The sequence below is a fragment of the Dermochelys coriacea genome, chromosome 3, assembly GCF_009764565.3.
Source record: "Dermochelys coriacea isolate rDerCor1 chromosome 3, rDerCor1.pri.v4, whole genome shotgun sequence".
Classification (NCBI taxonomy): Eukaryota; Metazoa; Chordata; order Testudines; family Dermochelyidae; genus Dermochelys; species Dermochelys coriacea.
In genome coordinates, this window is record NC_050070.1 from 31,757,436 (window position 1) to 31,768,817 (window position 11,382).

Below are 11,382 nucleotides of genomic sequence, written 5' to 3' on the forward strand. Positions count from 1 at the left end.
TACTTTTGGCATGCAGGAAAGATGCCAGATTGCTGAAGGCGTTAGAGACTGAAATCCTTATCCAGGGAACTATCCCAGTATAAGGACTGGTTGTGCAAGTTTCTCCATGCTTTTCCACCTGCTTGGCCTGGAGGGATTATATCTAGAGGTAAGAGTCTTGATTGTAATGGAAGTGACCATTTTGTTATGTGAGCATTTGGCCCTTATGAACAGAAGTGAGACCTACTGATTTCATATAGGCCTTTGAACAGAGGATAATTAGCAGAGATCCTAGTTTTCCGTGATTTAAGAAACCCAACATTTCTCCAATAAAAAAAATCATAAAAATCCACCTTTGTCCACAATTAAAATGAAATGCTGAACTTCAGTTTCCCTAGCCACAATATATATAGGTATCTGTTGAACACAATGTTTTATTGATATATTTACAACTTTTAAGCAAGTTCAAAGCCTCCAGTGCCATCAATTATTATACTAAAATAAATAAATAGAATTGCAATTTGTATTGCTTACATATTCTAAATACTTCTATGTCTGTATTCTAGATTTTCAGAAAATTGGGTGTGTTTTTTAATGCACAAGAATGCTGGAATGATCCAGTCACATTGCATTGTTTCTTTACTGCTATCGATGACCCTGCTGTTTCAGTCTCATGTTTTTGTTTCTTTTCAGTCAGTTTATGTTTAGCATTTTCCATGTGTTCTTCAACTGTTTGCCTCCAAATGTAATCTACAGCCTTGCTGCATACAGTACAGAATAGCACATTACCATTAATGTGAAATTTGTCCTTGCGAAATTCAGTGACACAGTCTTTAGAGGTGATTTTTTAAAGTTTTCAGCATCTTTTCATACCTTTAATTACTCACATCTGGAGGCTGAAGTGAAATTTGAGATGCATTAAAACACTAACCTCTCCATATGCTACTGTGTAAACTCTATACGCCGGAAGCAGTTGATTGAAGTATGTTTAGCTGTGTAAATTTCAAGCACATTCAAAAATCGACCAAAAAAAGGGGAGGTTGTGCACACTGAATAAGTGACACTAGTACTATCAGTAAAATTTAGTTAATAGTTAATATACGTTTTATTTTTTTCACGAAATGTAAAAACACAAATTCCGTGTTTTCCCATGGCAAACTGATTTCTAGAATCGCTAATAATGAGTAATGGGAATTATGTTTTGGTCAGTTACCAACCCGTAAAAATCCTAGTTCTCCAAATAGTGTATGTATCTTATATTTCACTGTTTATTTTCACACTTTCTAGCACAGATTTAAGAAGAGTGTCTGTAATGTTATCATTGCCTATCTTTCTTCATATTCTCTTTGGCCCCTTTTAAAGAGAAGCATTTCCACAACAGCTAGATGGTTATGGAAGTTCAGTACAAATCGGACTGAAACATCTTTAAGAAATAAAAGTTTTAAAAGTTGGAGCACAGGCAAAAAGCAGTTGATGAAGTCGATCATCTGGGTTGTTACTCATTTCTTATAACGAGCTTGAGCTTTATTGATTTTATTTATACATCTATTATTTTCACACACATTGTATACCTGAAGTAGAATTCAGAATATATTTTCCTTCACTAGCCCATACAATGTAAATCAAATTCAGAATATGTTGTGCAGATTCACTTCAAGTTAAAAAAAAATCATCAGTAAATAGTTCCAATACCTACCTGTGCAAAGTAACTGTAAAACAAATCTTCAAAATGTAAGAAAAAAAATGTTATGATTCCATTTCTTCTAAAACACTATATTTTCCAGCGTTAGTACCTTTGCCAATATTCCTTGGAGGTAGGGGAGGTGCACTTGTAGTAACAGGTACTGCAGGTTGAATGGGAGGTGGACTGCCACTAAGTATTGCTCCATAGGTTTCATTCTGTAATATACTAGGCATAAAACTTCTTTGTTTATCCTTAGCAATATTTGCTGCATCTCTTGCCAAAGATGCTACATTAGGCTGAAGTTGGTTTGATCCCAGCTGATAGAAACTGACAGGTCTGTCCTCTCTCCGATTAGGACTGGGTTGCTAAAACCAAACCAAAACAAAAAATTCACATGGATATTACATTAGCTAGGTTAACAAATTCAGCAAGGCTTGAAATATATACACAACACTCGCTAGCCACAGGACTATGCCTACTAACTCTTCAAATGTATCATACCGATGTTGCTGCCACTACCACTCCTGACCACACCTCCCCTTAAAGCCACATTTCCCTCATATACTTTAAAAGAAAAAAAAATGGTCGTGCACCATTTATTGGATATGTATTTAGTTGTAACAAATGGTCTCAATCAATTTGCTATGTTATTATATTTTTAGATGTAGCTTACTACTTCTCTCTTGCGCCTTCTTTCCTTTCTTGGCTTCAGTAACTTTTTCCCCTCATTTGTGGTGCATCTTTCCACTATATTTTCCCTAGTGTCTATTTATTATCATCATAATCATCACCACCACCTATGAGTTGTATTATGGCAGCACTGAGAGGTCCCAAATGAGACTTGGGCCCCATTGTGCAAAGCACTGCACAAACACATAATAAAAGACAGTTCCTGTCCCAAAGCACTTACAATCTAAACAGACAAGACAAAGAAAGGATAGGAAGGGAAACCCACACATTGAGGGAAGAAAAGACTACCCCAAGATCATACAGCAGGTTATTGTAGAGCCAGTAAAAAAACAAAGGTCTCCTAAGTTCCAGTCCAATGTCCTGACCGTGCCATGTCAAACGTTTCTTTCCTTTTTTTCATTCTTTCGCCCTGCAGCCCCTTATCATCTCCCTTTCTTTCCCTACATTGTTCTCTCTAACCTCTTTCCTTTCTTCTCTCCACTTCTCCCACCAAAATCCTTCTCCCTTCCTCTCTCCCCCTTCCCACAATACCATTCTTCTTTTTTCTAACCTATTTTATCAATCTCTCTCTTGCCCAGATCCATCAACTCTCACATGTGGTTTAGAAATTTTACCCAACACCTAATAGCTACTTGCCAGAGACAGTTATGTTAGATGAGGGGCCCCACTGACCAGGGGCAACACCTAGATGAAAAGCTATCTCCTAATTCCATAAGCTGCTGGGATATGGGAGAGTGCTGGGATTCCTACCAGTGTGCTCTCCCTCTGCCCTATCTTTTATATCAGGTCTGTTGTATTAATTTAGATAGAATATATGAGCTAACGGTGTTACCATAATCCAGTTACTATTCAACACTGAACAGTTTTAAACACAATCCACGGTTTGGTATATAGAGACCTCAGCCTACTTAGTACCATGTTAAACACATCATTAAAATCCTTTTAACCTTTTATTAAAGATACAGAAGGAAAAGAAAAAACAGTAAAACATTTTGAAACATAACGTATTAAATAAGGCTTTCATTTTAACAAAATCCCTTGTTCCCTTTCCCTTTAGCTGGTAAGAGTCTTTAGAAGGAAAAAAACTCTCATTAGGATAGCATTAAAGATGGTCTTAACTGTCCTTTTGGGGAAAAGAGAAGAAGAAGTTAGCAGAGAGGGACTGGAGCTGTTGTCACTGTTGTTAAAGTCTGATTCTGTTTCCTAGAAGACCAAACAAAACAAATACACACAAGAAGGGAGAAAAAAGAACAGCAAAGATAGAAAATGTTTCAGAGTAGCAGCCATGTTAGTCTGTATTCGCAAAAAGAAAAGGAGTACTTGTGGCACCTTAGAGACTAACAAATTTATTTGAGCATAAGCTTTCGTGAGCTACAGCTCACTTCATTGGATGCATTCGGTGGAAAATACAGTGGGGAGATTTATATACACACATAGAGAACATGAAACAACGGGTTTTATCATACACACTATAAGGAGAGTGATCACTTAAGATGATCCATCACCAGCAAGGGGGGGGGGGGGGAAGAGGAGGAAAACCTTTCATGTTGACAAGCAAGGTGGGCCATTTCCAGCAGTTAACAAGAACGTCTAGAAACGGTGGGGGTGGGGGGGAGAAATAACATGGGGAAATAGTTTTACTTTGTGTAATGACTCATCCACTCCCAGTCTCTATTCAAGCAAAGTTAATTGTATCCAGTTTGCAAATTAATTCCAATTCAGCAGTCAGATAGAAAATGCAGCTTGTCTCTCTGGGGTTGACTTTCATTTGCAGCCTCAGTACTAGAAAGATGCAGGCAGAGCCCACAGTTTTATCTGAAACTCCAAGACCTGGCAAACTTCTACCAACTTCTGGCTGTTTGGAACATTGCTTTTAGTTGCCTCTTTCTAGTCACAGGCTTACAGCAGTGTTGCAAAGTATTCAGTCTTGGCCAGCAAAGTCAGACACTTATTAGACAGAAAGAAAATGGAGAGAGATAGGAAAGAGAAGAAATAAGGTAGGAAAGGAAAAGGACACATTGGTGGGGTGCTTGGGTGGATAGAAGAGACAAAGTCTCACATCCCAGGTGGTGGTTGGGATTCAGAAGGAGCTGGTGGAGGATAGCGATGTTATCTGCCTCCCTCTCTGGTCAGGACAGCTTTCAGGATTGGGATGAAGCAGGTCTGGGATCCAAGGAGATGGTAGGGGAGGCAGCCATGATGGTGAAGCTTGCTCCAATAGCCAATTTTTTCCTAAAGTATCTTTCCTTAAGGACCCCAAAAGGGAGTTATATGTGGAATAGCCCGATCCTCTAATTATTTTGTCCATCAATTAGGCCTCATTCCTGACACATCAGTTTCATTTCTGATTCCACACTTTTCTTGTTTACCAAATATGATCATAATACAGTACTTGATCTTGATCTTGGCTTTTTAATTTGGACTAATTCAGTCTCTGTCTCCAGTATGTACCTTTTCCCGTCAACATATGTTGTTATAGGTTACTGTGATCTTTTATAAATTTATACTCGCTTTTCACAGTTGAACTCACAATTAGCGTAAATTTGTAGGCCCAAATATCACCACAGGCCCATGTAGTAATTATCCAATAAGTTTAATGCTCCCCAGCCCCTAATGGCTCCCGAAAAAGCAAAGGGACATTTTGTCTCCTGCTGTGACGGTACGAAAGGAGAAACTACCCTTCATCTAACCTTTGTTTTCAAGGCCTCCTTCCCAGCAAACAGGTCCAGTATTTAACTCAGTTGCTATTCATTTTTACCCAGCATCTTCAGAGTAAAACTGAGCAAAGTTCTACACAGACACAGTGATATTTACAAGAGTTTGTAAACACTTTGCATTCTGCTACCTCTCAGGGAGAGCTATGAGGAGACTCAGTAAAAGCAATTAATTGGTCTGCTACAGAATCAGTGAAAGTATTGCACTGGTTTACAGACTTTCCACATATGGAAAGTTGTCTTTCCAATCGTACGAGCCAGAAAATTACCTTTTTAAAAAGAAACCTTATATAATAGCTAATGACACTTCTTCAAGAAAGCTAAGTACTCTCTCTGAGTGGATCTTTCAAGCCCTGCCTATCAGAAATTTTATTTTAAAAACCTCATTTCAATTCATAAGATTTCTGCCTGAAAACAGAAGTTGATTTCAGGCTGCTATAATTTATTTGTCACAATACAAGACAGCTGTGTATACCAAGTCTTAAATTTAAATAAAAGGTTATCATCATGCTAATGCACTTGCTAAAGGCCACAAAAGATTCGTGATTTGCAGATATTTGTACCTATGTGATCAAATGTTGTACTAGACATGACGGAAAGTTCAGACGTCTATGCTGCTCTGGGACAACCACCATTCTAATAATTACAAGATATTGTTGTGAGCAGTTCGGACAAAAGACTAGAGATTTACAAACTGGAGCAGGGTAGTTCCTTACTTACGTTTACATGCTCAAGGTTTCTTCCACGTCAAACAAAGATGAAACTCAAAAGTTAGAAACTCCTTTGTTAAATAATGCTTCTAGAATACACATACTCTTTAAAAATTACCAGAAGAGAGCTCATTCCACTTCCCACATTCTTATGCAAAATATCACTCAGACTATGTAAAAACCTTACTTTACCTTTTAATCATACTGTTATTAAAGATGAACAAGCATAACCACTACAGCATTAATAATCAAACTCTCACAAAGAAAGAATAATACTTCGCCCAATAGTCCATGAATGTACCCAGCAGGGTAACTCCCTTCAATAATACAAATCCTCCGATTTAGACCAGTAAAGCATTCTGGTCCATAAGAATATAGGATACCATTTTCAAAAGTGCCTAAATGACTTAGAATGCAAGTTCCATTTTCAGAAGTGCCTGAGTCCCATTGAAACTCAGTGAGACTTAGGCTCCTATGCAACTAACACACTTTTGAAAATGTTACCCATAAGCAAGAACAGCACAGGAGTCCAAGCCTCTCGCCAGCTCTCTTCAGCTTACTAAAGAGGAAGCAGGACCAATTCATAGAAGGATTAAAGAGAGATGAGTGAGTTTGACAGGAGGGAGGGAGTGCTGATCAGCCTGTGCACACTATCAATATATGCCCTACTTAGTTCACTTTGAGTTTTGCGGCAAGTCATCTGTTTGCTATGTGTATTTCAGACTTATTTTTCCTGTTGTAATAGCAGTCATTGGTAATTACTGTTCTCTAATGATAACTGTAATAGACAGAGTCATGGGTTCATATGTTTAGCACAGGACCAAGTTGTAACATTCCAGAGATCAACAAGAGTATAAATATGCCTTTAAAAATAAGGTTAGATAAACACATAGCTGTATAGCCTGTTGGTATAAATAAAATGAGCCATTTAGCAACTGCATTCAGGCCAAGTAGGTATTTATACCCACAGTCTAGTGAACACATATGCTATTGTCCTCAGAATATATCTATGATTCAAAGCACAGCATCCCAACTGGTTACAAAAAAATGTTATCAAAATGACATGAATGACAGCCAATTGTACTAATTCACACCTTCATTTAGAATATGAAAGCCTCTCCCCTTCTGTTACTTTAGAATCACTTGTTATAACAAACTTCTAGCCTTCAAAATAATTAAGCAATCAATGGATAGATACAACAGACAAGATCTAAAGTGTTTAACAACCATAATGGAGCTGGCTGAAAGAAAGGTTTATAGCAGGAAAAGGATATTCTACACAGCAATATGGCTATTATACCTAATGCCACATAATAAGGACAAAACCTTATCAGGATCCAATGAAGCGTTGTAGCAAATGGCCTATGAACCCCAATCTATTGCAAAGGACTCCATGACCGAAGACAGTCAAGGAGAAACTGAAGGGAAGGAAGTAGCATTTATACTTTGCAGGAGCTGGCACACAACTGTCAGTAGGGGGTCCTGATTCATTCTTTATGACATTAATGTTGCTGTCAAAGGTCAAAAAAATCACAAGCACTAGAGAAGTTTCATCTTTCCTGCACCAAGGAGGTAAGACCTAAGAATAAGAATTCTGCAGACAGTATTCCCAACAGAAGTGATATTCCAGTGAAGGAGACATTTGTTTCAGAATGACAGGGCAAGAACGATTCAGCTAATCCAACAATCTGATTGCAGAAACATTCCTTAAAGGTGACTAGCAAAGGAAAACAATAGGCTTATACCCTTTTCCCTTTCTTTATGATGTATAAAGGTGGTGTGAAAAGTTTAGGTTTAGGATTGTTTTTTAATTTATTTTTAACTTTGGAAATATAGGTCCTATTTAAGCTGGAAGTCTATATAATGACTGGAAAACTAATGAAATGGTGATATTGGAAGAGCTAAACTAATGAAAGTTTAGCTACCAAGAGGGGACAGGATTTCTAGTCAGAAACTTCTAAGGTAAAACATAGCAGGGAGAAAGAAAGAAAGAAGAATGTAAAAAGTTACCTAACTTAACAAAAGTTTTTCAACAAAACAACGAGGAATCCTTGTGGCACCTTAGAGACTAACACATTTATTTGGGCATTAGCTTTCGTGGGTTAAAATCCACTTCATCAGCTGCATGGAGTGGAAAATACAGTAGCAGATATATTTATACACGGTACATGAAAAGATGGGAATTGCCTTACCAGGTGGGAGGTCAGTCTAATGAGACAATTCAATTAACCGCAGAATACCAAGGGAGGAAAAATCACTTTTGTAGTGGTAATGAGGGTGGTCCATTTCATTTCAAACAGTTGACAAGAAGGTGTGAGTAATAGTCGGGGGGAACTAGTATGGCAAAATTAGGTTTTGAAATGACTCATCCACTCCCAGTCTTTATTCAGGCCTAATTTGATGGTGTCCAGTTTGCAAATTAATTCCAGTTCTGCAGTTTCACATTGGAGTCTGTTTTTGAAATTTTTTTTGTTGAAGCATTGCCACTTTTAAGTCTGTTATTAGTGACCAGGGAAGTTGAAGTGTTCTCCGATTGGTTTTTGAATGTTGTAAATCCTAATATCAGATTTGTGTCCATTTATTCTTTCGCATAGAGACTGTCTGGTTTGGCCAATGCACATGGCAAAAAGGCATTGCTGGCACATGATGGCATATATCACATTGGTAGATGTGCAGGTGAACGAACCTCTGCTGGTGTGATTAGGCCCTATGATGGTGTCCCCTGATAGATATGTGGACACAGTTGGCACCAGGGTTTGTTGCCTGGGTTAGTGTTTTTGTTGTGTGGTGTGTAGCTGCTGGTGAGTATTTGCTTTAGGTTGGGGGGCTGTCTTTAAGCGAGGACTGGCCTGTCTCCCAAGATCTGTGAGATTAAGGGTTTCTCCTTCAGGATAGATTGAAGATCCTTGATGATGCGCTGCAGAGGTTTTAGTTGGGGGCTGTAGGTGACGGCTAGTGGCGTTCTGTTACTTTCTTTGTTGGGCCTGTCCTGTAGTAGGTGACTTCTGGGTACTCTTCTGGCTCTGTCAATCTGTTTCTTAACTTCACCAAGTGGGTATTGTAGTTTTAAGAATGCTTAATAGAGATCCTGCAGGTATTTGTTTCTGTCTGAGGGACTGGAGCAAATGCGATTGTATCTTAGAGCTTGGCTGTAGACAATGGATCGTGTGATGTGGTCTGGATGAAAGCTGGAGGCATGTAGGTAGGCATAGCGGTCAGTAGGTTTCCGGTATAGGGTGGTGGTTATGTGACCACCACTTATTAGCACTGTAGTGTCCAGGAACTGGATCTCTTGTGTGGACTGGTCCAGGCTGAGGTTGATGGTGGGGTGGAAATTGTTGAAATCCTGGTGGAATTCCTCAAGAGCCTTCTTCCTATGGGTCCAGATGATGAAGATGTCATCAATGTAACACAAGCAGAGTAGGGGTGTTGGGAGACGAGAGCTGAGGAAGCGTTGTTCTAAGTCAGCCATAAAAATGTTGGCAGACTGTGGGGCCATGCAGGTACCCATAGCAGTGCCGCTGATTTGAAGGTATACATTGTCCCCAAATATGAAATAGTTATGGGTGAGGACAAAGTCACAAAGTTCAGCCACCAGGTTTGCCGTGACATTATCAGGGATACTGTTCCTGATGGCTTGCAGTCCATCTTCTACATCCATCGTGGCCAGGATGGTGTTTTCTGAAAGATCACCAAAAGGACTGTAGTTTCCTCAAGAAATCAGTGGTGTCTCGAAGATAGCTGGAAGCGCTGGGAGCATAGGGCCTAAGGAGAGAGTCCACATAGCCAGACAATCCTGCTGTCAGGGTGCCAATGCCTGAGATGATGGGGCGTCCAGGATTCCCAGGTTTATGGATTTTGGGTAGCAGATAGAACAATACTGGACGGGGCTCTAGGGGTGTTCAGTGTAGATTTGTTCCTGTCCATCTTTAGGGAGTTTCTTGATCAGATGGTGTAGTTTCTTTTGGTAATCCTCAGTGGGGTCAGAGGGTAATGGCCTGTAGAATGTGGTCACGGGCTGAAATTGTGAAAAAGCAGCATCGCTTGCCCCATAACCTCAGCCATGCAGAACACAAAGCCATCCACAGCCTCAGAAACAACTCGCACATCATAATAAAAAAGGATGACAAAGGAGGTGCTGTAGTTGTCATGAATAAGTTGGAATATGAACGAGAGGCTGCTAGACAACTCTCTGACCCCACATTCTACAGGCCACCCTCAATGACTTAGAATAGAATATCAGGGTTGGAAGGGACCTCAGGAGATCACCTAGTCCAACCCCCTGCTCAAAGCAGGACCAATCCCCAATTTTTGCTCCAGATCCCTAAATGGCCCCCTCAAGGATTGAACTCACAACCCTGGGTTTAACAGGCCAATGCTTCTTGTCAACTGTTTGAAATGGGCCATTCTCATTACCACTACAAAAGTGATTTTTCCTCCCTTGATATTCTACGGTTAATTGAATTGTCTTGTTAGACTGACCCCCCCCCACCTGGTAAGGTAACTCCCATCTTTTCATGTACTCTGTATAAATATACCTGCTACTGTATTTTCCACTCCATGCATCTGATGAAGTGGGTTCTAGCCCACAAAAGCTTATGCCCAAATAAATGTGTTAGTCTCTAAGGTGCCACAAAGACTCCTCATTGTTTTTGCTGAAACAGACTAACACGGCTACCACTCTGAAACCCAAAAGCCTTTCAGGTCTTCTTTATACATCATAAAGAAGCAAAAGAGGGCATAAATCCATTTTTTAAAAATCCTTTGCAGATCACCTTTAATAGTTTTTTTTTTTTTAAATAAAATGAGGGTGGGCCACTCTTTTCAGTGTTGTGGGCTGGATGCTAATTTTGGGGCAACTGCATGGGCCACATCCAGAAATATAATTCCAGTTTCTAGAATCAGATAATTTATTTAGGTTTCAGATTTAGCCATTAAGGTTTTAAGTAGTAATAAAATTAAATACACGTCAGAGAATAGCTCACTCTTAGCGAAAATATTGAGGAAAATGTTTTTCTTGCACTAATGTCTCAATGTCAACATCAATATTCATTGCTGCAAGTCAGAGACGGCAGCAGAGGATGTCGCTCTCCAACTTGTTGCAGAGTTTTGACTTGACATTTCATTACTGAGAATGCACTTTTGCAGATGTATGTGCTTCCAAACATTAAACATAACTTCAACACAAAGTCTAATTTTAACAGATTTCCCACCAAGTGCCTTGTGGTGAATGATACAGAGAAGAGTAAGAAAGACATTCAACTCCATTTTGTCTCAGCAAACCTACTAATCCACCTTTACTGCTGGTCATTGCTTTGGCTCCATCTGTAACTATGCACAAGGACACTTGGGAACTGCCAATTTTCTCACAGCAGAAGCAAGTGCATTGTAAATATCCATCCCGTTTCTACTACACTTGAGACAAACTAGTTCCAGTATCTTCTCATGCACAGAGAAATCCTCATCAACAGTTCAGATGAAAATTAATAGTGGGCTGAGGTCACTGGCATCAATGCTCTTATCTAGAGCTAAGTACGTATATTTTTCAGCAACTATCTTGGGTTTTGAGGACATATTATCGTTCATGTCACTTATTCTCCGTGCT

At 39.4% G+C, this 11,382-nt stretch overlaps 1 protein-coding gene across 5 annotated transcripts in view; it reads right to left on the reverse strand.

Moving 5' to 3' along the window:
- Positions 1–11,382, reverse strand: part of ASAP2 (ArfGAP with SH3 domain, ankyrin repeat and PH domain 2) — a 166,023-nt gene that overhangs the window by 26,663 nt on the left and 127,978 nt on the right. For all 5 annotated transcript variants that reach the window (XM_038397774.2, XM_038397777.2, XM_038397776.2 and 2 more), the window contains one exon: positions 1,773–2,028. In XM_038397774.2, the coding sequence (XP_038253702.1) occupies positions 1,773–2,028 (256 nt within the window). The remainder of the gene's footprint in view (positions 1–1,772; positions 2,029–11,382) is intronic.